A 22,599-nucleotide genomic window follows, 5' to 3' on the forward strand; every position below is an offset into this window, starting at 1 on the left:
TTATTGGCTTTGTTACTAGCTATGCTGCCCTGTGTTGACTAAACTTTAAATCCTGACTTATTAATATGCCCAGATCAGTAACTTTGTCTGCCTGACTAATGACTGAACCTTGCAAATAATAACTTGTACACTTATTTCCATGCCCTAAATGTAGCACTTGACATTTCCCAACATTAACAGCCATACCCCATTTATCGGCCCACTCCGTAATATGATCTAGATCCTCTTGCAGCTGATTTGCTTGTTCTTCATTTTCTACAATTCCCATAACTTTGACATCAGCAAAACAATTCATGTTTCCAGAAACATTTCTATGAATATCGTTCATAAAAACAATGAACAAAACAGGCCCTAACTCTGATCCTTGAGGAACCCCGCTTAAAACCTCATTCCATTTAGAATAATTTCTCCTTAGAACTACCCTTTGTTTCCTTCCAATCAGCCAGTTTTTTACCCTAATGAAAATTTTCCCTCCTATTCCTATATCAGCTAATTTGCTAAGTAGAGCAATATGCGGTACCTTATCGAAAGCTTTTTGAAAATCAATGTAAACATCTACAAGCTCCTTGTTGCCTAAAGCCATGGTAACTTTGTCATAGAAATGTAATAAATTAGTTGCACAAGATTTTCCTTTCCTGAAACCATACGGAAAACTAGTCAATAGATTATTACTCAAAAAAATTTACTATCTTAGTTTTTATCTATGTTTCAAAAATTTTGCAAACCACCGAAGTTAGACTCACAGGTCTATAATTTCCCGCACTCCCTTTAGACCCTTTCTTGAAGAGCGGTGTAATGTTTTAGCCAGTTTTCCAATCCTCTGGCACTGTCCCAGAGTTATAAGAAGAATGGAAAATATTTACAACTACATCTGCTAATTCCTCTGCACATTCAACTAAAATTTTCAGATAAATATTATCTGGTCCTGGAGCCTTAGTCTCTTTAATTTTTTTCAAATGAAGTAAAACATCATCCCTGGAAAATACTAAGTCCTCAAGCTGTACTATAGCTTGTGTCTTGCTGGTGTCAACTGTTGAGGAAGGAAATGTTTTAAAACCTTAAAGAATGAAAGAGAACATGTTTTATGAAACTATGGGGCCATGAAAAAATGATAACCATGCTCTATAACTGATCATTGTAAATAAATATACATATTGTAAATATTATTTAAATTGCTCTTAAATGTGAATTGTTTAATAGCCTGCCCAAGAGCAGTACTTGAGCCATGAATGATGTACAAAATTAAATAATATAAACAGAGGCACATCAAACTAAAATTTTTGGGTGGATTAGTATTCTAATTTTACTGAATGATAAAACACGAGCTTACACACATATCATACATACGTACATAACATCTAATGAGAAGGAACATTAGGCATCATTAAAAAACAATTTTAAAAATTTAAAAAAAGAAAAAGTAATCTGTATATTGTAATATTATCTCTAAATTTGCCGAATCATCAGCAAGATTTGCTAAAAAGGAATTTTTTGGGAGATCACTGTGACCTCCCATTGGAGCGCCCCTGCTAAATATGAAATGTCAGCATATTTTCATAAGCTTGACAGTTTAAATTTCGGAAGCACTTTTTTGTATCTTTTTCAGTCAAGGAAATTTTGCTTCTCTGAGTGTGTGTGGGGGGGGGGGGGGGTGTTATACTTCAAATCTGCTTAGGGGCAGCATGGAGCTAATTTCAGCCTAGTCTTTGCGCTGTCCCCCACTCCCCCGGAAATATTGGAAATGACAGGCCTGAGCATAGTCCTCAAAAATTTACTTCAATATGAAACTGGACACTTGCCTAATTGGGTTGACAAAATAATCCAATGTAAATAAATGCAGTTCATACTAACTGCTTGTGAGGGTATGTGATGTAGGGACTTTCCTACAAAAAAGCAGCAATTGAGGTGCCACGCAAAAGCAAACATATCCACAAAAATATGAAATTGAGGTAATGACTGATTTTTATTTATCAGCCTCATTCCTATAAGGTAGTGTAGTTTATTTCAGACACGTATTTTAGAGCTTTGAAAATTGATGTTCTGTGCATAAAAGAACCTATCCATACATGTGTTTTAGGCAAACAAGAACAGAGCCACTGCTGTCTGCTTCAGCCAATGGGAAGCTGTAGTTTAGTCATGTAACTCCAACTATGCACACATGGATTCAAAGTTAACTCTAGCATTTCAACAGTAACGGAAATGTAATTCCAGTGTGTATAACATTTTTCATGCATCTTACTCAATTGAAACCAAGAAGGTTAAGTAATACTATAGCTAAAAAGTTGATTACAAATCAAAGTCTAAAGAATGATTGTGGTGGTGATCGATCTAGCAGAAAATCTGTAGGGGGGAAAAATTATGTTTTGAAAAAGCTGAAAGGACGAGAAAGTCATTATAATTGCAAAAAGTTGAAGAGAATTTATTTGTATTATTCTGATTTTAATATTGCATAGCTTTTCAAGTTATACAACAACTGTGTTGATGTAACAATGCAAGTAAAAACGTTTATATTTCGTAGAGTATTTGCAAGTTTAACATTGGCTTTAAATCACCCTCTAGTGATGTTTGCAGCTATTGCAACAAATTTGATTTGAAACTGAAACTACCAGGCCGTATATTATTTTTTAAAAATTTTTTGGAGGGGGGGGGGGTTACTAAATAAATTGTGAAAACAAATTGTCCAGGCAAAAGAGAACATCTCCCTACCTAGTTCAAGCAAAAAAGAACACATCCAATATAATTAGCATATTTCTATTGAAACATGATGTAATATATCAACATTAGGTACAAACTGAACAATATTAACATTTTGTTTGTGAAAAGTCTAACATTGAATAAATCCTTGTTTTTCGTGTATTCCTGAAAGTTTTTTAAAGTGGACATGTTTGCTTTTACATGGCACTTTCTCAATTTTTTTAAAACTTTATGCATGAATTAAAGTTTTTGAATGTTAGTGAGATTTATTTGAAATTATTATTTTGTTTTTCATAGATTCCTGGTTATACTTTTCCAGTTTCTGATTTGATAATTTTCTTTTTTGTTGCCGTATTGTGTTCAATTTTTCATGAATGTGGCCATGCTGTCGCAGCAAAGAGGTATGTAATAACATTATTCTACATGCACTATACTAGAAGTTTTCTGAAATTCTTGCATTATAGAATTCTAATAAATTCTGTTCAATGAACAATTTTATGCCATTTCAGTATGGTATACACTATGCATTATGCAGCAATATTCTCTTATTCAAGCTCAAGCTCATGTAGAGTTAGTTCTCTTGATTGCAGTTACTGTCCCTATAAATTAGCGACCTCGTCCTTAAAATATCCGGTTTCACTGAGTGTCAGACTGCTCTTCTACTTCCAGTTTCTAATGATGCTAGAGGAGAACTGGTGATGTATGAAATTTAAAAATTTTATTCATTGATAATGAGACATCCAAGTCAATTGTGCCTCTCCCTGCTTTTTGGAAACAATGTTATAGATTTTTCATATGTGTATATATAATATATATCTATTTCTTTGCCCCTGGCCACCTGAAAAACTTTGAAATAGTGTACCTAAAGCTATCTTATAATTTCTGATGAGTCCTTAAAATTTTTCGAGTCCTTAAAAAGTCCTTAATTTTCACTTTTAAAAATGAGTATAAACCCTGTTACTTCATAAAAGGTCGTAATAGTTTCATTCCATGAGCAAAGAGCGTAGCAACAAAAGCTACAGATATTTTTAGCTTTAGAGTGGTGATGATCAAGATAATTACATTAGCGCTAATGGTGTCAATCAGTTCATAAGTTTTATAAATCTTGTTTTATTCTAATCCTAACTGTAATGTAATGTTCTTATAACATTTCTCAACAAACTAAGATATTAATTTTAATTTTTTTTCTATTTTAGGGAACAAGTTAATGTTGAAAGCTATGGTTGTGGTGTTTTAGTCATCTTTCCTTGGGCATTTACAAATTTGAACCGTGAGCAATTAATGAGTCTCTCAGACTGGCAAAAGCTTCGAATTTATGCTGCTGGTGTATGGCATAATGTTGTATTGAGCATAATAGCTGCTGTTCTGCTAATATCCAGTCCTTATCTTTTATTACCAATTTATTCTTATGGTCAGGGTGTTACAGTTTTAAGAGCTGAAGTAAGTCACAATTTGATATTTTATTTTAAAATTTAATGTTTCATTTCAATGTATATTTAAAATGTTGATAGGTTTTACTGTAGTTTTTTAAGAAAATATTTTCTTATTTGTTATGTTATAGCATTGCTTTAACTGATGTTTTTATGTGTCCCTGTCCATATAGGGAAATGGGGGGCAAAGTGAAATAGTTGTAATCGTGCTTTTTCAAATGGAACAAATTGGAAATTTGTTTTGAAAATTAAAGTACATAACGAAAGAACATTGTATTTTGTAATAAACCTGCATTTAATGAATTATTTTCTATTCGTTTATAGAAAATATTTTTGATTAAATGAATCAGTAAATAAAAGGTTGAATGGAGGAATGAAAACCTAATGAAACAATCAACGAATAATTAAATTAATATATGATGGAAAGTAAATAAATGAGTGATTAAAAGAGTGAATGAATAAGAAAAGTATTGGATGAATGAATAAATAAGAACTACTAAATGAAAGAATGTAAAAAATGAAGGAATGTAAAAGAGTATATTAATGAATGAATATGTAAGTGATTTAGTAAATGATTGAGCGAGTAAAGGAAATAAACTATTTCACTTTGCCACATCCACTTTGTTTTGCATGTACTTGACTAACTGTACAAGACATTTAAAATAGAAATAAGCTTAATATTAACTAACTAAATAAATTCTGCACCAAATATTAGAATGTCCCAATTAATAATTTAAATGTTAACAGCAAAAACTTTATCATTTCATAATTTAAAAAATAATTTTTGACTTACAAGAAAATATTACAATATGAGCATCAATTTTTGAAAATTTCCTATATTATCAGATGCTTTAATCTTCATCCCTATTTTTTTCTCTACTGGAATAGACTACACGTTGCTACTACATAGTTAAAATATTACCAGATATGTGGTGCTAAAGGCAGCACAAATATTTCACCGTTTCACTTTGTCCCGCTATTTCACTTTGCACCACATTCCCTTTGAGTTCTCAATGTAGTCCAGGATATTTGTAAACCATGAAAGTATCAGAAAAGTTTTTCAAAAGTTTACTATACTTACTCACAAATTAGTCATATTTTTTTCTAAAAATTTTTTACCTTGTGACTATTATGCAAGAAAATTTATAATACTATATCAGGCATTTAATGCTAAAAAATACTGCACTATGACATATTTTGCAGTAAAATTTTTATACCTTGCTGATTGGTATTGACTTTGTGATCTTTTAAAGATATCTTTTGGATTATACAGGGGTTGCCATCCCCTAAGAGCAAAAGCACCCCCCTCCCCCAAATATTGCAAAGACCGCCAAAACAAGAACCAACAGGAAATGTATTGATTAGCATACATTTTTATTGTCCTGCAATCAAACTCTCTTATAACAAGTCCCAATTCGATGATGAAATGAAAAATACTAGACTAGTTCAATGTTAAATTCATGGGAGCATGACTTGCTTTTAACACAAGCAAACCTCACTCAAAGTGAGTTATACTTTGTGATTCATAAAACTTTCATTAACTTCCAACTCAGCCTATCCTTTCTCGGAAAATTTCTTAATCATTCTGAAGTCAACAAAATTTAGCGATGGAGTCATAAATCCCCGTAACCCTTTTTAAGCTTTGGAGTGGAGAAGTATTTGAAAATTATATGCTTATGCTTATTGTCACTTATTTCTCACTTCCAAGAAACTTACTTCAAAGAATGTATTGTTCTTCAAATTCAAGCTAAAACATATGAAAAAATATACTGAAAGCTATGTCAACAAAGACAAATATGAAGATTTTCAAGCAGGACCACCCTCAATGCAGTCGATTACTTTTGATACGCAGAAAAGGTTCATACTTTTTTCAAAGGTGCAAATGACAATGTTTTCCGAAACATTAGTATATCTCATAAAACAATAACCCAAGAGGGAGACATTAAGATAGTTCAAAGCGAAAGAACCAACTCCTCTGCCATTGTACAGATATAAAAAATCTGGAAAAGCTGATATGAATTTTTATGGTTTTTTTCACAACCCCATTTTTTTTACGGGCGCTTGGTTATACAAATCAAATACATTACTGTCCTTTTGCCCTCATTATAAGTGAGTTCAATTGTATTTCTTAAGTGCTGATATCACTTATTTCATTTTAGAACAATATCAATGGAAGTACTGCAGGGTTGAAAGCTGGAGACCAAATTTTTTCCATTAATGACTGCCCTGTTACCGATATTGTATCATGGGAAAAATGTCTAACAATAATTTCTGTGAATAAACAAAGAGGCTACTGTGTACCTAGGAGCTTTATCTCACAAAGAAATATTGCTGAGGAAGGTAGTAATTATTTTTTACTTTCAATTTTTTAAAAATGTATCTATGTTCTATCTATAATTAAAAACCATGTGCTTGAAAAAAAATTTTGTTTCCATTATTTCTTCTCATTTCTATTTAAAGTTTAAAATGAGATTGAATGTCTGAACTTGTAATGTTTCTGGTTTCCTATGTAATTGCTTTTTCTTTTCTTTCTTTTTTTTTTTTTGGAATTATGAATATTTTATCTCATTAACTTTAACTTAAAAGTTTATCCTTTACGAAATGTCTCTCTTTCTGCTATTTAAACCAGTTTCAAATCCTTCTTATGAGCAATGATGAGGAGCATTAAATAGTGGGTTTATTTGACTTTTCTTTTCAGTTACTAGAATGTAGAAAAAGTGCATGTCTTATTTTATGTTGGACAAGCATTAGACACAGTGTAAAGAAATACTTATACAAGCAAACAAAAGTTCTAATTTTGCTTTTAATTCAAATTTAATTTTCCTTGAAGCTAGTACTGTGTTTTCCTTTTAGAATAGATGAGTAACTATAGTATACACTCAATATCACAAAATGGAAGGGACAGTTAAAAGAAATAGAGTTTTTTGAGATAACAAAATCATAACTAATATCGAGTAATTAAATAACATTCTAAAATTTAGTCACGATAGTTAAAAATAAGTGGAAATGTGTAATGAAAGTTGAAAAAAGTGTCTTAATACAATAATAAAAATTTTAATTTTTAAAATGAGCCAAAAATAATAGAGAAAAAAAGAATGCTCTAGTGAAGTAGCAAAACCTAGTAATTTAGGATGACTAAACTTATCAAAGATTTGGATTACCAAGTTGCAGAACGGTTTCAAATGAGTTTCGAGCACCCCAGGACAAAAGAAAAGATTGCACCATTCCCTCTGTTTCTAAAGGGATTTTCCGTTTATCTCCCCTTTTTACAGACGTGGAAATACTGTCGAAAGGTCCAATAAAATGGCGTGAGAAGGGGGCGAAAAGCTTTAGGTAGGTTTATAGGGTTTATTGACACCCCCAGGCTTTGGAATGAAAGTGACAGTAGAAAAGCTTCTCCAAATCATTCATAACCCCTGAGAGAAATAATGAAGGGTGTAAGAAATTTTTATGGAAACATTCAAGTTGCATCAAAACAATAAACTGCAATTTTTCCGAAAAAAATTCGTTTGACTTTTAAAAATATTCGACATAACAAAGTTTTGATTAAAACTGTTTGACATAAGAATGAAAAATAGCATTGGATAAATGCGCAAAATCAAGGGGGAAAATAAATTTTCGTCATATCAAGGTTTTCGCGATATAGAAGTTGAGATATCGAGAGTATATTGTAATTAATTTGGTACACACATAATTTTCAGAGTCGGGTGTTATGAAGATGTTATACATCAAATGAAAGGTTATAGATTTGAAATGAATATTTGAATTGGTGTTTCAACTTCTATTTTAGTTTTTGAGTAATTAACTCGGTGCATATAATTTTCAGAGTTCGGTGTTATGAAGATGTTATGCATTAAATGAAAGGTTATAGATTTGAAATGAATACTTGAATTGATGGGCTAACTTCTATTTTATCTTTCAACTACTAAAAATTAAAATTTACATTCTAAATCACATTATTGACAGCTGTTTTGATTAACTAGAGGAGGCAGCCAATTTGTTTGCTTATGCAATATTTTGAAATTGCAGCAACTCGTTTACCTTCTCTTTGAGATTTTGGTCAACACAATTTTCATCAAATTGACTATGCAGAAAACTTTACACATGTTTCAAAAGTACTTCCTCACTGAAATTCAAATCTTTTTTTTTTTTTTTGAATACATTATCTAGTATTAAATTTTATATGAGATAGGGTAAAGTAGTCTTAGGATTAGGTTAAATACCTATGACTCTTTTAAAATTATTTGAACTTAGTTATGAGATAGAAGGTAATTCAAAAATTATTTAATTAATAGATTTTAAATTCAACTGAGCTCAAATGTAGTGCTGGTAGAAATTATTATAAATTGTCTCTCTGTAATAGTAGGAGTTCATGAATTCTTAAAATTTTCTTCAACACGAGTAAACTATACTATCAAGAAAACTATAGTACAGTAATTGATTATCCTATTGTGATTCTAAAGAAAAAAAAAGAAGTAGAAATGTAAAACTAGTTCTATTTCAAACAAGAACAATGCATGAAACAAATTTTTAGTTAAATATGTTTCTTTCTCCCATTTTGATTTTTAGCAAACTAAAAGCTTCTCTGATGATAATCTTTTCATAACATAGATTTTGAGCAATAATAGAATGAGCACATTTATTAAATGAATATCTTCTAAAACCTTGAAATACTTTGCTTTTTAAGTTAGTTTTACATATTTTGAATGTATTTGATATTTCTGCTTTTGTATTTATAATTAGTTTATGAAACTCAGCTTTAAAAAAAAGTCAGTAGCTTTCAAATTTTGCATAGTCCCTAATATTATAACTATACTTGATTTCTACAGTCATTTTCTTCAACTGTAAATGCTGCTACACACAAAATCCGTGCCAGATTATATAGAAATGCAGATGACTTTGATTGTTGCTATCTGTTGGAAGCTCGGAACATTTTCTGCATTGAAAAAAGGATTTTTCTTGCAACCTTAAAACAAGTTTATGCACTTTTTTTTGTAAACTCATGCTTTAACAACTTGTATTTTATTATATATAGTTTTAAAACAGTTAATTTTATTTTAAAGATGTAAAATTTCTGGAAATTGCTAAAACAATATGGTGTTTTCAATTTATGTCTTGGATTAAATTTCAGTTTTTTTTAATGTGTTTTGTAAAGAAGGATGGGGTTCAGTCAACAAGTTTATATTTAAAACTTCTAAAAAAGTTTTGGAACATAATTTCAAAAATTACAAAAGTGCATTTTTTTAGGTACAAAACATCATGATTGCTGTGGGCCAAACAGGATGCGCCATGTATGTTTTCAATATTCTGATGAAATGGTACATGTCCTTTATTTTTATTTAGAAAAGCTATAACATGAAATATGTCTAGTTAAATTGCAAATACATTTTTAAAAAGCAATTATTTGCTCTTGACTTAATACTGATGTCACAATCACTGTGACATTTTGTGTTAACTCAATTTATTTTTTACTGTTCGAGTTGAATCATTGTGTGATGCAAAAGTAAGTTCAGCAAATTGTGCATGCATAATATTGCAGAGTTTGTAATATTCTGCTGAATTGCTCACATGCACATGCAAACAAAGTCCTTCAATTTGGAAAATATTATTTTTCAACAAATCATGTACTACTTTAAACCTACTTTTATAAGAGACAATAAAATACAATTTCGCAATAAACTTACATGAATTGTCTAGATAATAACTGATGCTTGCTTAATTACTTACAGAATTCCATTAAAAAATATTTGAAATTGTTTAAAAGGAAAATCACAAAGGTAATGAGTTAAACATTACGTTGCTAACAGTGCTCCAGTTAAACATTTTGGGAGGTGTGTCTGACTAATGCATTATGGGAGGGACGCTCGGAAAGTAAGTTCTGTTTTGAAATAAAAAAAAAGTAGAAATAGAGCAAAGAAATTGATTGCACAAAAATCTACCACCCCTTCACTATTTTTCGACATTACTCCCCTGATTTTCAAGCATTTGTCATAGCATTTTGCAAATTTTTCTTAAACTATTCATAGAATGTTACAGCTTGTGTAGGACTTGATGAGGACTTTTATAGGGCTTTAGCTGGGACGCTTTTGAGAATCCGCACAGCCACGACCACAATCCCCACAACTTTCATTTGTTTTGGCATCTAAAGTCTTTACTCGACAGTACTACAGTGATGATGAGCTCAAAAAACATGTTACCTCATGGTTGACTACCCGGGGGCAACAATCTACACAGAGGGTATACAAAAAAACTGGTACCGTGCTATTACAAATGCTTGGAAAATCACAGAAGCTATGGTGTAGGAAAATAGGGTTAGGGTGATAGATTTTTGTGCAATTAATTTCGTTTCTTTGCTATGCTTGTTCTTTTTTTTATTTAAAATCAGAACTTTCTTAACGTCCTTCATATAGAGGAGGGGGGGGGGGAGAGAGGGTTCGATTTCAGGGACTCAGAAGCTTTTTTTCACTTATCATTTAGGTCCTCAATTGCACTTTTTTCCTTGTTAAAGAATGGTTGAAACATTATTGAGAATGAATAATCGGGAGAATTATCATTACAAAAACTCAAGTTGTAAGTAAAATTTGAAGATAGCTATGGATTTGTTAAATGATAAAGCTGTTTAAAATGTGTTTGTAGGCTCTACCCTGAAAATTTTGTTCTAACACAATTGTCTCAACACAATTTTTGATTATCTTTGGTGATATTAGGAAAGGAAGGTTTGGAGGTCTATTCAGAAATTTTTCAAGATCTAAGGCTTAAAACATGATTGTTGGCCATATTTGGTGATTTGAAAGGAAGAGGTTGGCTGCAAGAACTCTCCCCAGTCACTCTCTCAAACGTTCCAAAAACAACATTTTAGAAGATCTTTTGTTATACTAAGAAATGGGAAAGGAAGATTTGTGGGCTTTCTCCTGTAAAATTTTCAGAATTGAACTCCTAAACATGCAAATGTAGACCATCTTTGATGACTTTAGGAGAATGCATTTGGTTCAGAATTCCTCCCCAGAAATGTTTCCATACCATATTTGAAGTTCCAAAAATGCAGCTGCACACACTCTTCGATGATGTTAGAAGATAGGAGAAGGAGAGCTTTCGAACCCTCTTCTGGAAATGTTTCAAAATTGAAATTTTAAAAGTGCAAATTCTAGGCCATCATTTATGATGTTAGAGGAAGAAACTGGATTTGGAATTTCACCTGGAAAGTTTTCCAAATTGAAGTGCCAAGAACATAAATTTAGACAATTTTTGATAGTTGGAAATTCAGAGGTATTTCCCCGGAATTTGTTCGAAATTTAAGTCTTAAAAATGCGATTTTTGGCCCTCTTAAATAGTTAGAATAGAGTTTCAGGAGCCCAACTTCATCTATTTGATATTGAAGTTCTAATACCACAATTTCAGACAATTGTGAATGCTGCTATGGGAAAGGGGGCTCAGAGGACTCTTCCCAAGAATATTTTTGGAATTGTAGCCCTGAAAACGTAATTGTAGGACATCTTGAATAACAATAGGCACAGGCATGGGATTCAAAACCCTCCTCCGGAAATGAGTCAATATTGAAATTCCTCAATCAAAATTTGTGACTTTTTTTTTTTTTGATGTTACGGTTAGGGTAAGGTTAAAGTAAGTTAAGGTAAGATTAGGGTGTTTCAAAAACATTTTTTTTTTCAGCTAGAGTCCAAGACACCCCTTATTTTTTTTATACTTACTAGTAGTATTATGCTGTAAAAGTTTAAGCTTCTTACTAAAATTTTAAGAGGGTGCTCAGTGGCCCCTTAATTTAACAGTAGCTGTAGTATAAAAAATGCCACAAATTTAAAAACATTTCATTTCCCCTGCTGTTTTTTTCTTAATTATTTTATTGCAATGTATTTGCATATTACTAGTGCATATTATATTATGGAGCATTGTTTTTTCAGTTCAATGTATTTTTTAAACCCCCTCCCCATACTTATGAAGTTTCGGGGAAGAGATTGAGCACCCTCTTTCAGTTGAAATAGAAAGCTAAAATTCTTCCAGTATATTACTTTCCACAAGTCGAAAAATATTGAGGGGTGTCCCATTATCTAGGAGAAACTTTTTTTTTTACATGCATCCTAGTAGAAATGAGGTTCTATCGTCCTCCCTCAGAAATTTTTCAGAACTTGGCCTTAAAAATGCGATTGGAGGATAACTTAAGTAACATTAGAGCAGTGGTTGGAAGTAGCACGCTACAAGTAGCGACGCTACTGTAGTAGCTACATTTTTCAGTAGTTTGTTGTGTAGCACACTACTTTTAAAAAAGAGTAGTGTAGTGAGTAGTTCGCTACAAAAAAATAGTAGTTTGTAGCGATTTCTGAAAACAACTTTTTAATAAAGATTTTTTTTTTTTTTTAAGAAACAATTCGGTTCAAACAAATTTGACTCGTGCAAATCTTACGCGAGTACATCAACGGATGCAATGAGAAATAAAACTTATAAAAATACAAGATGACCTCTGGCATATCATTTTGATGCCATACGTTCTATCTGTTTGATGCCATTAGTTCGTTTGCAATTGTAATTTTCATATTTCGCCAAAATTTGTATTGAATAGAGCTTGACTTAAAAAGAAAAGTATATATAAATTAGCGATAACCGCCAATTTAGTAACTCCTTTGTTTTTTCTGACTGTCGGGAATGTCCCGTGGATGAACGTTTTAAACTTCAAAGAGATCCAACACTGTAAAAACATTTATTTTCGCGAAAATGAAGATATCGATGATTTTGCGAATTGAAAATTTCGTTAATTTTATATGAACAAACCTAAAGTTGAAAAGACAAATATATATAATATATACATTTCGTGAAGCTTAAATTTTCAAGCTACTGTAAATGTTAGAGATGAGGATGATATTGAATTACCCTTGCCGGCTTACAATGAATACGAGAATTACAGTGTTGTATAAGAGAAGAATAACAGACATTTTTGGGGGAAAAATAAATAATAGATAATTTTTAGTAATATTCCATGTTCAAATGAGCTAATTTGTCAATCTAAACCTTTTTTCGTTCAATCCTCTTACCGTGTGTGTTTGCATTAGGGTGTCCGCAAAAAATCGAAAATTGATTTTTCAAGTCGCACACCCTTTTATATTTTCCTGCTTACATAAAAACAATTATAAAAAAGTTGCATATAATTTGAACAACTGCAACCAGTGCCAAATTAAAAAAAAAAATTTAGAAACTCGAAATTTCTGTTGATAAAACGTTGCCTCCCTATACCCCGCATGCACCACAAAAACATTTATTCAAATTAGAAAACATTAAGGTATCCCCTACACTTGGCCTAAAATTATAACTTTCTTCAAAAAATTATTTTTTTTTTCGATACATATTTTTTTAAATTTATGGTAAATTTTACGAAATTACCAAGTTGAAAAATATCAACAGTAAAGTAGGTAATTAGCGTTAAATAGAAATTTTTGCTCTCTTGCAATATTGAAGTCTTCTACATAGTACTCAAAGATATGGATTTTTTCAAGGTTAAGTTGAATTTTCATTTTAAATGTATTATTTTTTTGTTTTCATTTGAAAATGTTGATCTGAAAATAAGCTCGCTAATAATTTTTGAAGTTGATTTTTTATTTAAATTCATGTGTAAATTTTTAAAAGATAAATAGGAAAAAAAATCAATTATTTGAAGAAAATTATAACTTTTAGGCCAAGTGTGGGGTATCAAAATAACTTTTAATTTGAATAAATATTTTTTGTGGTACATGTGGGGAGTAGGGTTTAGGGGCAACGTTTTATCAACAGGAATTTCGAATTTTTAAAAAGTTTTTTTTTTTTTTGGAGGGGGGGAGCTAGCATAGAAGTGCTGGTTTACACTTTCAAACGCAAGTCGGCACGGGTTGCCGTTATTCAACAAATTATATGAAATATTTTTTCAAATTGTTTTGACATAACTGGAAAAATATAAGAGGGTATAACTTGAAAAATCGACTCATTTTTTGTGGGACACACTAAACCTACTTATTTTATTTTATTTCATTTTTTTATTTTTGTTTATATACTTATTTTTTGAAAAGTAGCGAAGTAGCGACTACATTTCAAAAGTAGTTTGTAGTTGCTACTTTTTTTGAAAAAGTAGTTGTAGTTAACTACATTTGTAAAAAAATAGCTGTAGTTGTAGTTCGCTACCAAAAAAATGTAGTTTTTCCAACCACTGCATTAGAGGCATGGATGGGATTCATGGAATCTTGTCCCCTGTAATTTGTCAAAATTGAAACTTTAAAACATGCAAAAATTTAGATCATTATCAATGACATACAGGAGGTATTTCGAGAACTCTTAAAGTCCTGAAAACACAATTGTAGCCCATTTCTTTTGTCATATTGGGGAAAAAAGTGTAGATCGCCACAATGCTCCCCCCCCCCCCCCCCCCCCCGTGGATCCACCACAGGTTGCTGACATGTGCGTTGAATATTATATAAACTTAATATTTTTTAACTATAAATCAAGAGCAGCATTATGGATGAGATAATGTGCTAAGGCTATGAACTAATTTATAAATAACAGAGATATTTTATAAGTACATTTGTCTTAAAAAGAGTTAAGTTTTATCTTTTGCTTTTTGTGTAGATTCCTGGGGGCTGTTCATAAACTAAACTGCTTGCAAATGTCCTGAAAATACTCTCTCATTTATATGTTTGATTCATTACTCATCTATATTGGTCTTTCTTTTGTTCTATTCTATTTTCTAATTCAAGTATTCTTTTTATAACAATATATCGTCGCCTCATAGCAGCAGTAAGATATCTTAGTGCTATTTCTGGGATAAGATATATTACTGTTGCTTTGAAGTGACGCTATATCTCTGACACTTGCAATATATGCTTGAGTATTTTAAAGAAAAGGCTACTTTAAAAAATAGTTTTTCTATTAGAATTGTACTTGTAAGCTGCTAATATTTCATCCAGAGCCTTAATTTTTCACTTTAAAATACTTTATACCTTAATACTAATTTTCAAAATACTTATGAAAATTATTTTCACAGATTGAGAAAGAAGCTTGCTTGCCTGGAAGAGATGCAATTGTCAATTCACATTTCTGTGATTTCAACTCTAACTGTGAAAAACAATCATTTTGCTTAGTTCCATTGTCTAGCAAAGTATCAGATAGATTTCTTGAAATTCATCGCAACGGAAATGATTCTGTTCTTTTCGTTGGATTAGTTGAAGAGTTGAGTGCATATGGTATGTATATTATAAATATGTCATAATATATTTTAGTGAGTATATATCAGTTTATCAATTCTTATTCGTGAAAATGAAACCATTATTATTTATCTTCACTCTTTGCAAAAATTTGCACTCCAGGAAAGAGTTTTCAGATTCAAACAAAATTTTACGTACATAAGTGCAACATTGGTATAAGTGATTCCAAAATCATTCAACACAGAGCCGTCATACACATACAAAATCATCATTACTAGCCCAATGAAATCTAGAATCATCCCTGAAGACAACTTACAGTGAATTCTGATTTAATGCGCCAGCTAAAGAAACCAACAGAGGAAGGTGCATAAGTGAGAGAGATGCTTAAGTGAAAAAGTCTAAAATGCTACATATTTTTGGATCGGGGTGTGAATAGGAATGTTTCTACAGAAAAATGGTTGGATATTACTACTACTATAATAAAAAGAAAAAGAAAATTGCGGTTGAACAGTTTTTCATATTTATACAAGAAAAAGGCATTTCAGTAGCTGAATTAAATTGCAAATATTAACAAATAGCATATACAGCTGAGTCAATCCATACAGGTTTGATGAATGGCTGTTTTGATCATTTGGAATTTTTTTGAAACTCATATCCCTAAAAGTTGCAGATGAAAGATGTTTAAAACCACTTATTTTTTCTCTAATCTGGACCTTTGATTTTTTTAGAAGTCAACAAAAGTGGTTTTCGTAATCAACAATGGGACTTTTAGACATTTTGCATTTTGGCCAAAATCTATTTGAGTTGAGATTACAACAGTTAATTTTATGCTTTGATGTTGAAGTGCTTACATGCTGAGTTACATGGCTGTAAATTAATAATTAAAATAATGGCAGCAGGTTAAAGTTCAAGGTCAAATATAAAAATTTTACTCATTTCAAAGAGGGATAACTCGCATAGGGGATGAAAACACAAAATGAAATGTGGCAAAAACTAATCACTGGAATCATGCTAATAAGAAAAACTCTTGCTGTGTGTTTGTTTACCCTTTATAGACATTTTTGTTTACCCTGCCCCTCAAAAATCAGAAAGATGACATTTTTAGACCCCTGTAAACCAAAAGGGGATGGAATTAACAATGCAATTTCTTGCCCAATTGAAAATTTCATTCAAGTACTGTACATGTTATGTATATTGTTTTGTGTATTTGGTTTGAAAAAAAGGTACAGGTTTTTGAAACTGAGTTATTTTGACAGTTAAATCATACATTAAAACAGAAATAAAAAGTGTGAAAACTTCATTGCACCTTCTTAAATACGTGTACTGTGCTCTATATAATGTATTATACTGAAAAAACATATTGCAAGTATAAACGTAATAATTTTAATTTGATACCTAAGAAATATTTGGACATGAATGAGTAGTTCATACTTGATTAACAGCTTAAGTAGTTAATTTTTAGATTTCCAATACATACAAATATACTTTCTGTACATTAACTCATGTCACTTGCCTTAAACATATGCAAGAACATTGTCTCCATAGTTGGAAGAAAAAAAAGGTTTTTTATTTCTTGTTTAAGCGTAGTATTAAGAAAATGAACTCACCTAGTAGTACGGTAGTTCAAATGGTGGCTGAAAAGTATATGGCCTATTGGAATGCTTTACTAATAGTCCAGGATCTGACAGCATTTCTGTAGGAAAGTATGGGTAGGGAGATTGTTTTTTCAAAAATGTTTAGTTGGTGTCCTAGAAAGTATTTTGGATTTGGGTGGACATCGACCACCTGGTCCATTTTCCTGCTATGACGTCATCAAAGATGGCGACCGCGCGCTCTCATAAATGCTCATATCTATGTTAATACTTGATGAATTTGACTGAAAATTTAGTCAGTATGTTGAAATTTGGGTTTTTAAGGTGAATAGCAATGTGTTTTAACTATTGCTATAAATTAATATATTTTTTATATAAGATTTATTTCTTTACAAATAGTAAGAGAAGACTAAAAATATGTACTAAATACGTCGAAACACATTCAAATTTAAAATAAAAAGTATGGTAAGTAGAAATATAACATCTAATAAAATCTCAGATATATTTTAAAAACATTGTTACAATTTGATTGTAACTCTTTACAACAACGCTTGCAGAAAGAGCAACAAGTTACTCTATTTTCTGTACAAGTTCAAGAGAGTTGACACATTTTAAGCAATTACGTGTCCCAATTAAATCAGTTGAAAATGTCTAAGTTCTCTCTTCTGGTATCAAATCATTTTCACTACTAAAAACCAAGTTTATATGAGTTTAAGCGAACAGACCACTTGCCAGTAATATGTTGTTGAACGTATGTGTTAAAACAAGACCTCAAAAAATGACTCTTAGCATTTCTGCTAGTATGCGGCAAATGCTCAATGTTGATGTTCTTTGCGTGGCAATACAGCCATAATCTAAGATAATCTAAAGATCTACAGAATAACTCTTTGTATACTTGCAGTAAATATTTTTCTGCCGACTTAAATGTTTTGTCCTATGTAATTCCAGTCAGATGTTATATCAAAATTCTCCAAATATTTTATAAATGCAGAATGAAAAGTTTTTTTTTTTGTGCCAAAATAACTCATGTTATCTGATCAAGATAGTGCATGAATTGCTAGAAGCAGTGAACAAAACTTTTTACTTCTTTTTTCCATGAATATCATGATCAGCCAAAAGTAAATGTGCCGAACAAAAAATTCTATTTTTGTAATAAAATGTTCATTTGTGTACTTATTATAAAGTCAAATTCATTAGAAGATTTGCCTTTAAATTGCCTGTTTAGATTTACCCAGTTTCAATTTGTAAGTTCACAATGTGTTACTGTGTTGAAGAATAAAAGATTGAATGCATTTTATTGTAGTTTTCAAGACTTAATTTGAAACCTTTAATAACCTACTACAAAAATCAAGCTTATAAGTTGCATTTAGGTAATCAAAAATTGATATTTTTGAAATCACCTCTCCTACCCCTGATAGTGCATTGATGTGAGAGAAACTATTGTTGTAATACATGAATTCTGAGTCTTCAAATTTGTAAAAATCGTTTTTTATTTTAGTTGGTAGGACTTTGAAAGAAATCTATATGAGTAAGAATAAGTATGAAATGTTGAGGTTGAAAATTTGTTTTAAATCATATTACTGTCTTTTTCATTCTTGACGTCTTTTGTAATATCATCTCTTCCATTTCAGTGAAAGTTGCTAATGCCATTGCTAGAAGCAATCTAATTCCAGTTACTTTTGCAGATGTGTTTGAAACATTTTTAATGTATCCTTTAAAAAATGTTATTCATGTATCCTATTTTTCTTTTCTGTATTTTTATATAGAATTGACTAGTTGTGGCACCACTTTTCCGCTGTTTTAGTCATGAGTAAAAAGTATATTAAACAACTGAACCAAATTTCATAAATGATTGGACCACCTATTTTTTAATTTCCTTTGTTAAGAACTCAAATAAGCAACATCAATGACAGAGCATTTTGTAAAACTGAAGGCAATGGCACAGCAGGGGGCGAGGGGGGCAGACCTGTTGTTTCAAAATTTCCCATGGGAGACCAAAGGGTGTATGCAGTTGAACCTGTCTATCTTAAATGTTGAGGGTTCAGGAAAACAAATTCGAGAAAGATAGGAATCGAGATATGGAGGTTTTGATTTTTACACTTAAATCTCGTAACTATGAGTTATTCAAGCAATGTGTGCACTGTCAGTGAACTAAATAAATTTATAATGTAAAAAAAAAATTAATTAATCAATCAAATAAACAATTTCACATTTAAGAACTGGTCTTCTTCCATGAAAAGGCATGAGTCCATGACTTCCAGGAAACAACTAGGAAAACGATAACCAAGAATTCTGTTGATTCTTTCTTCTACTACCCGCCCCCTACTCTTTTACATCCTTACTCGCTTACCATTTTTTTACTTTGCAGGAGAAATAATAACACTAGTGTCTAGTTTGTCACTTTGGAGTGACATGTTTCATCTCTCCTTTTCCTCATAGTAATGTGAGTCAGCCAGTCTTTGCACCTTGCATTCGCTCTGTCCCTCCCTTCCCCCTTTCCCTGCCCTGGTTGAGGCTGTGTATTATCCTCCATTATTTCTTATTTTAGACTAATCTCCTCCTTACTTTTGTTCTCTAAAGTGAAAAAAAAAACAATATTGTACTGTAGTAACGAATTTTGAACTTTCAGAAATAGAAGTTTTGCGCATGAAGTATTCGAAAAAAGCAGAGAAAAGCATGAGAAATGAATTGAAATCGCTCATTAATTTAAAAAATTTGAGATATGCTGTTCTTCGAGATAGACAGGTTCGACTGTACTCAACGCTAATTTTATCTGAAAACAGTCAAAACCATGTCCACTTATGTAGAAACATTAATTTTTAATAGCCAGAGGGACAGTTGATTGACTCCCTAAATGACAGGCCTGTTGGGACGTCAATCTTCCAAGAACTTTTGGTTTTAACACATACTGGCAATCCTAATGTGACAAATTAGCTGACCTATGTTAAGCACTCCCACTTGACAGAAAGAATTCAAAAACCAATTTTTCTTGAGTAATTTTTTGAATATTAGCAAAAATGTGACTTTATTCTGGGTTTTTTACTGATAGAAGTGAGAATATCTTTAAAATGTCTTACTTTCCTTTATTTCGCCATGTTGAAATAAAAGTGGTTTTTTTCTGACTTCAGTGCAACAACACAACTGTGCATGAAATACACCGCCAGCTCAGTCATTTCCAGCTGAGGTCTGCAATTTCATGCTTATTAGCACTCATCAGCCCGGCATAGGAAAGTGACTGAGCTATCTCCAGCTCAGTTCCCCCTCCCCCCTTCATCTCTTCAGTTTCATGACTTCGCGAAGTCGTTGCATTTATTGCAAAAGCCCGTTTTTGCATATTTCATTTCATTTATAATTTCACGTTTTCGTTTTGTGTATCTCTATCATTGTATAAAACTTTAGTAAAGACATCCAATCTAGTAGTTTCAATTAATATCTTTTATTTTTATAGGAAAATAGGCTATAAATGCAAAATCTTTATTCATTTTGTTAGCATTAAGAATGATTTTTTTGAATGTATCATAAAAACTGAAAGATGGGGGGGGGGGTTTATAAATTTTAAAAATATATCTATGCCCCCCCCCCTGTCGGGCAAGCTTGTCTCCCCGTTGGGCATTTCCTAGCGCCACCACTATTCAGGTAAGGTGCACATCTTCTTTTGTTTCGTTCAATTCGTTCCAGAAACGTCAAAGTGTAAACAGTACATTACAATGAAAGAAAACAAGCTAACTCCTTTTTGCATGTGTAACTCCTTTATCGCACATTGGCACAACAGATTCTCTTCTTGCATTAGAGGTCTATTGTGCAGGAATTGCAAGTGAAGGTGAATTAATTTTTCTCTTATAGTCGCTTGTTTCTTTCTTTTTTTTTTTTTTTTTTCATTCTTTCGAAATAAATTTCGAGTCACCTTTGAAAAAACTTTGAGTTAAAGGAAGTTAACAAAATATTGAGAATAATTAGCATGGATTTAAAGACAAAGGGGTCCAGACTTAATGTAAACTTCGAGTTATAATAATAGTCGAGTTATCGGACTTTGAGTTATCGCGAATTGACTGTATTTATGGAAATTTGGATAAGAATTCTGCTGAAGAAAATAAGTCATTGAAACAATATTTTTTGACCCATAAAGAATGGGAATTTGAACTCATTACCTTCGCATTATTAGCAAAATTCTTTAACCAAACAAGCCAATGTGTCTCCATTTTGAAATGTTATTCATTGGAGATAAGCTTAATTGAAAACGGAATAAAATGATGTTTATAGGGGGAAAAAACAAAGTGTTATTATCTTTTTATTTTTCGGTGAAAGTGGTGCGAAAAGAAATCTTTAAAATGATGCATTACTTATGAGGTTTGATGAAGTATTAAGGGAGTTATAAGCATTCTGGGTGCATCCCCTCTCCCCCCAGAAGGTAAACTCAGGTTGCACTAATGACTAAGGGGCTTTGTCGTAATATTTTTATACATTTTTTCCAAAGTAACTTGATGGAATTTCTTTTTTACCTATGTATTATAACACAAGTCACATTGCTCCAACTGTAACCTTCGGGTAATACAGTGTGTGTCAAAATGATAGGTCCACCTGTAAAATCAAATGTTAGGTTGATATAAAAGGATTTATTGTGTACAAAGTACTATTTTATAAACTAAATTGCTTCATTCAATGTAAAATAATATATAAAGAGTATAAAAATAATAGGAATAATAAGTTAAACAAAATTTACATGAAACAACTGTTCCAAAAAGATAGGTCTATTGAGCCAAACGTCAAATTAATGTTGAATCAATAAGAAATTTTTGTACCTTTTTTTCTGAATAAGCTCATAAAAGCATGGTTTCTACAAGTTTTTGCATACAATTTGTCTCTAATTTTGACCATTCGGTGACAATAGTCTTTTTCAAGTCTGCAATACTGTTTTACTGCATTCCGCCTAAATACACCGCTCTTGCGAGTATACCCCACATGTTTTCTACCGGATTCAGGTCGAGGCTGCAAGATGGCCAATGGATAACATGAGGACCATTATCTAGAAACCATTCGAAAGTGGACTTTGCAGTGTGCACAGGAGCATTATCTTATTGGAACATGAAGAATGGGCCCCCAATGTACTTTGATTGTGGAAAACAATATTGTTCAAGCAACTATTAATAGCCTGCAGCATTCAAACGATTGTCTACAAATGCTATATCAGGTTTTCCAGCACCTTTGAATCCAGCTCATTAAAAAACAAACCACCACCAGATTGCCTTTTCAAGAATATCTGTCAATCACTACACAGATAGTGGCAATATTACTGCTAGCCATCTGGACCATCCAGGTTGAATTTCTTTTCATCACTGAATATCACACGATTACAATTTTGTTTAGAGGCCATCACTTCCTTTGCGAAAGTCAATCTCTTTGCTTTTTAGTCAATTTTGGAGCCGCTTTCGACTTCACGTAAACTAAATTGACGAACTTCTTTACTACTCTATGGACTTTAGATTTTTATATTGGAGGGTTTTGTTGTCTGCCTAAAATGGATAAGCTTCTATTTCCTGATTTTAAGTCCTTTACGATAGTCCTTCTTTGACGGGATGTCCCTTTTGATGGGCGCCCAGATGATTTTTTTATGCCATAAGCGTTTCTAAGTCTCAAAAAATTGTTTACAACATTATGCGATCTATTTAAATGCTTATCTATCTCTCTTTTCGATTTTCCACACTTTTTGAA

At 31.7% G+C, this 22,599-nt stretch overlaps 1 protein-coding gene across 1 annotated transcript in view; it reads left to right on the forward strand.

Annotated features, from left to right (window-relative positions):
* LOC129231144 (membrane-bound transcription factor site-2 protease-like) overlaps positions 1 to 22,330 on the forward strand; it is a 41,615-nt gene extending 19,285 nt beyond the window's left edge. The window contains exons 3-6 of the mRNA XM_054865392.1: positions 3,891 to 4,134; positions 6,284 to 6,397; positions 15,139 to 15,337; positions 22,299 to 22,330. Coding sequence (XP_054721367.1) covers positions 3,891 to 4,134; positions 6,284 to 6,397; positions 15,139 to 15,337; positions 22,299 to 22,330 — 589 coding nt within the window. The remainder of the gene's footprint in view (positions 1 to 3,890; positions 4,135 to 6,283; positions 6,398 to 15,138; positions 15,338 to 22,298) is intronic.
* The last annotated feature ends 269 nt before the right edge of the window (positions 22,331 to 22,599 follow it).

Source organism: Uloborus diversus, chromosome 10, assembly GCF_026930045.1.
Source record: "Uloborus diversus isolate 005 chromosome 10, Udiv.v.3.1, whole genome shotgun sequence".
NCBI classification, from domain to species: Eukaryota; Metazoa; Arthropoda; class Arachnida; order Araneae; family Uloboridae; genus Uloborus; species Uloborus diversus.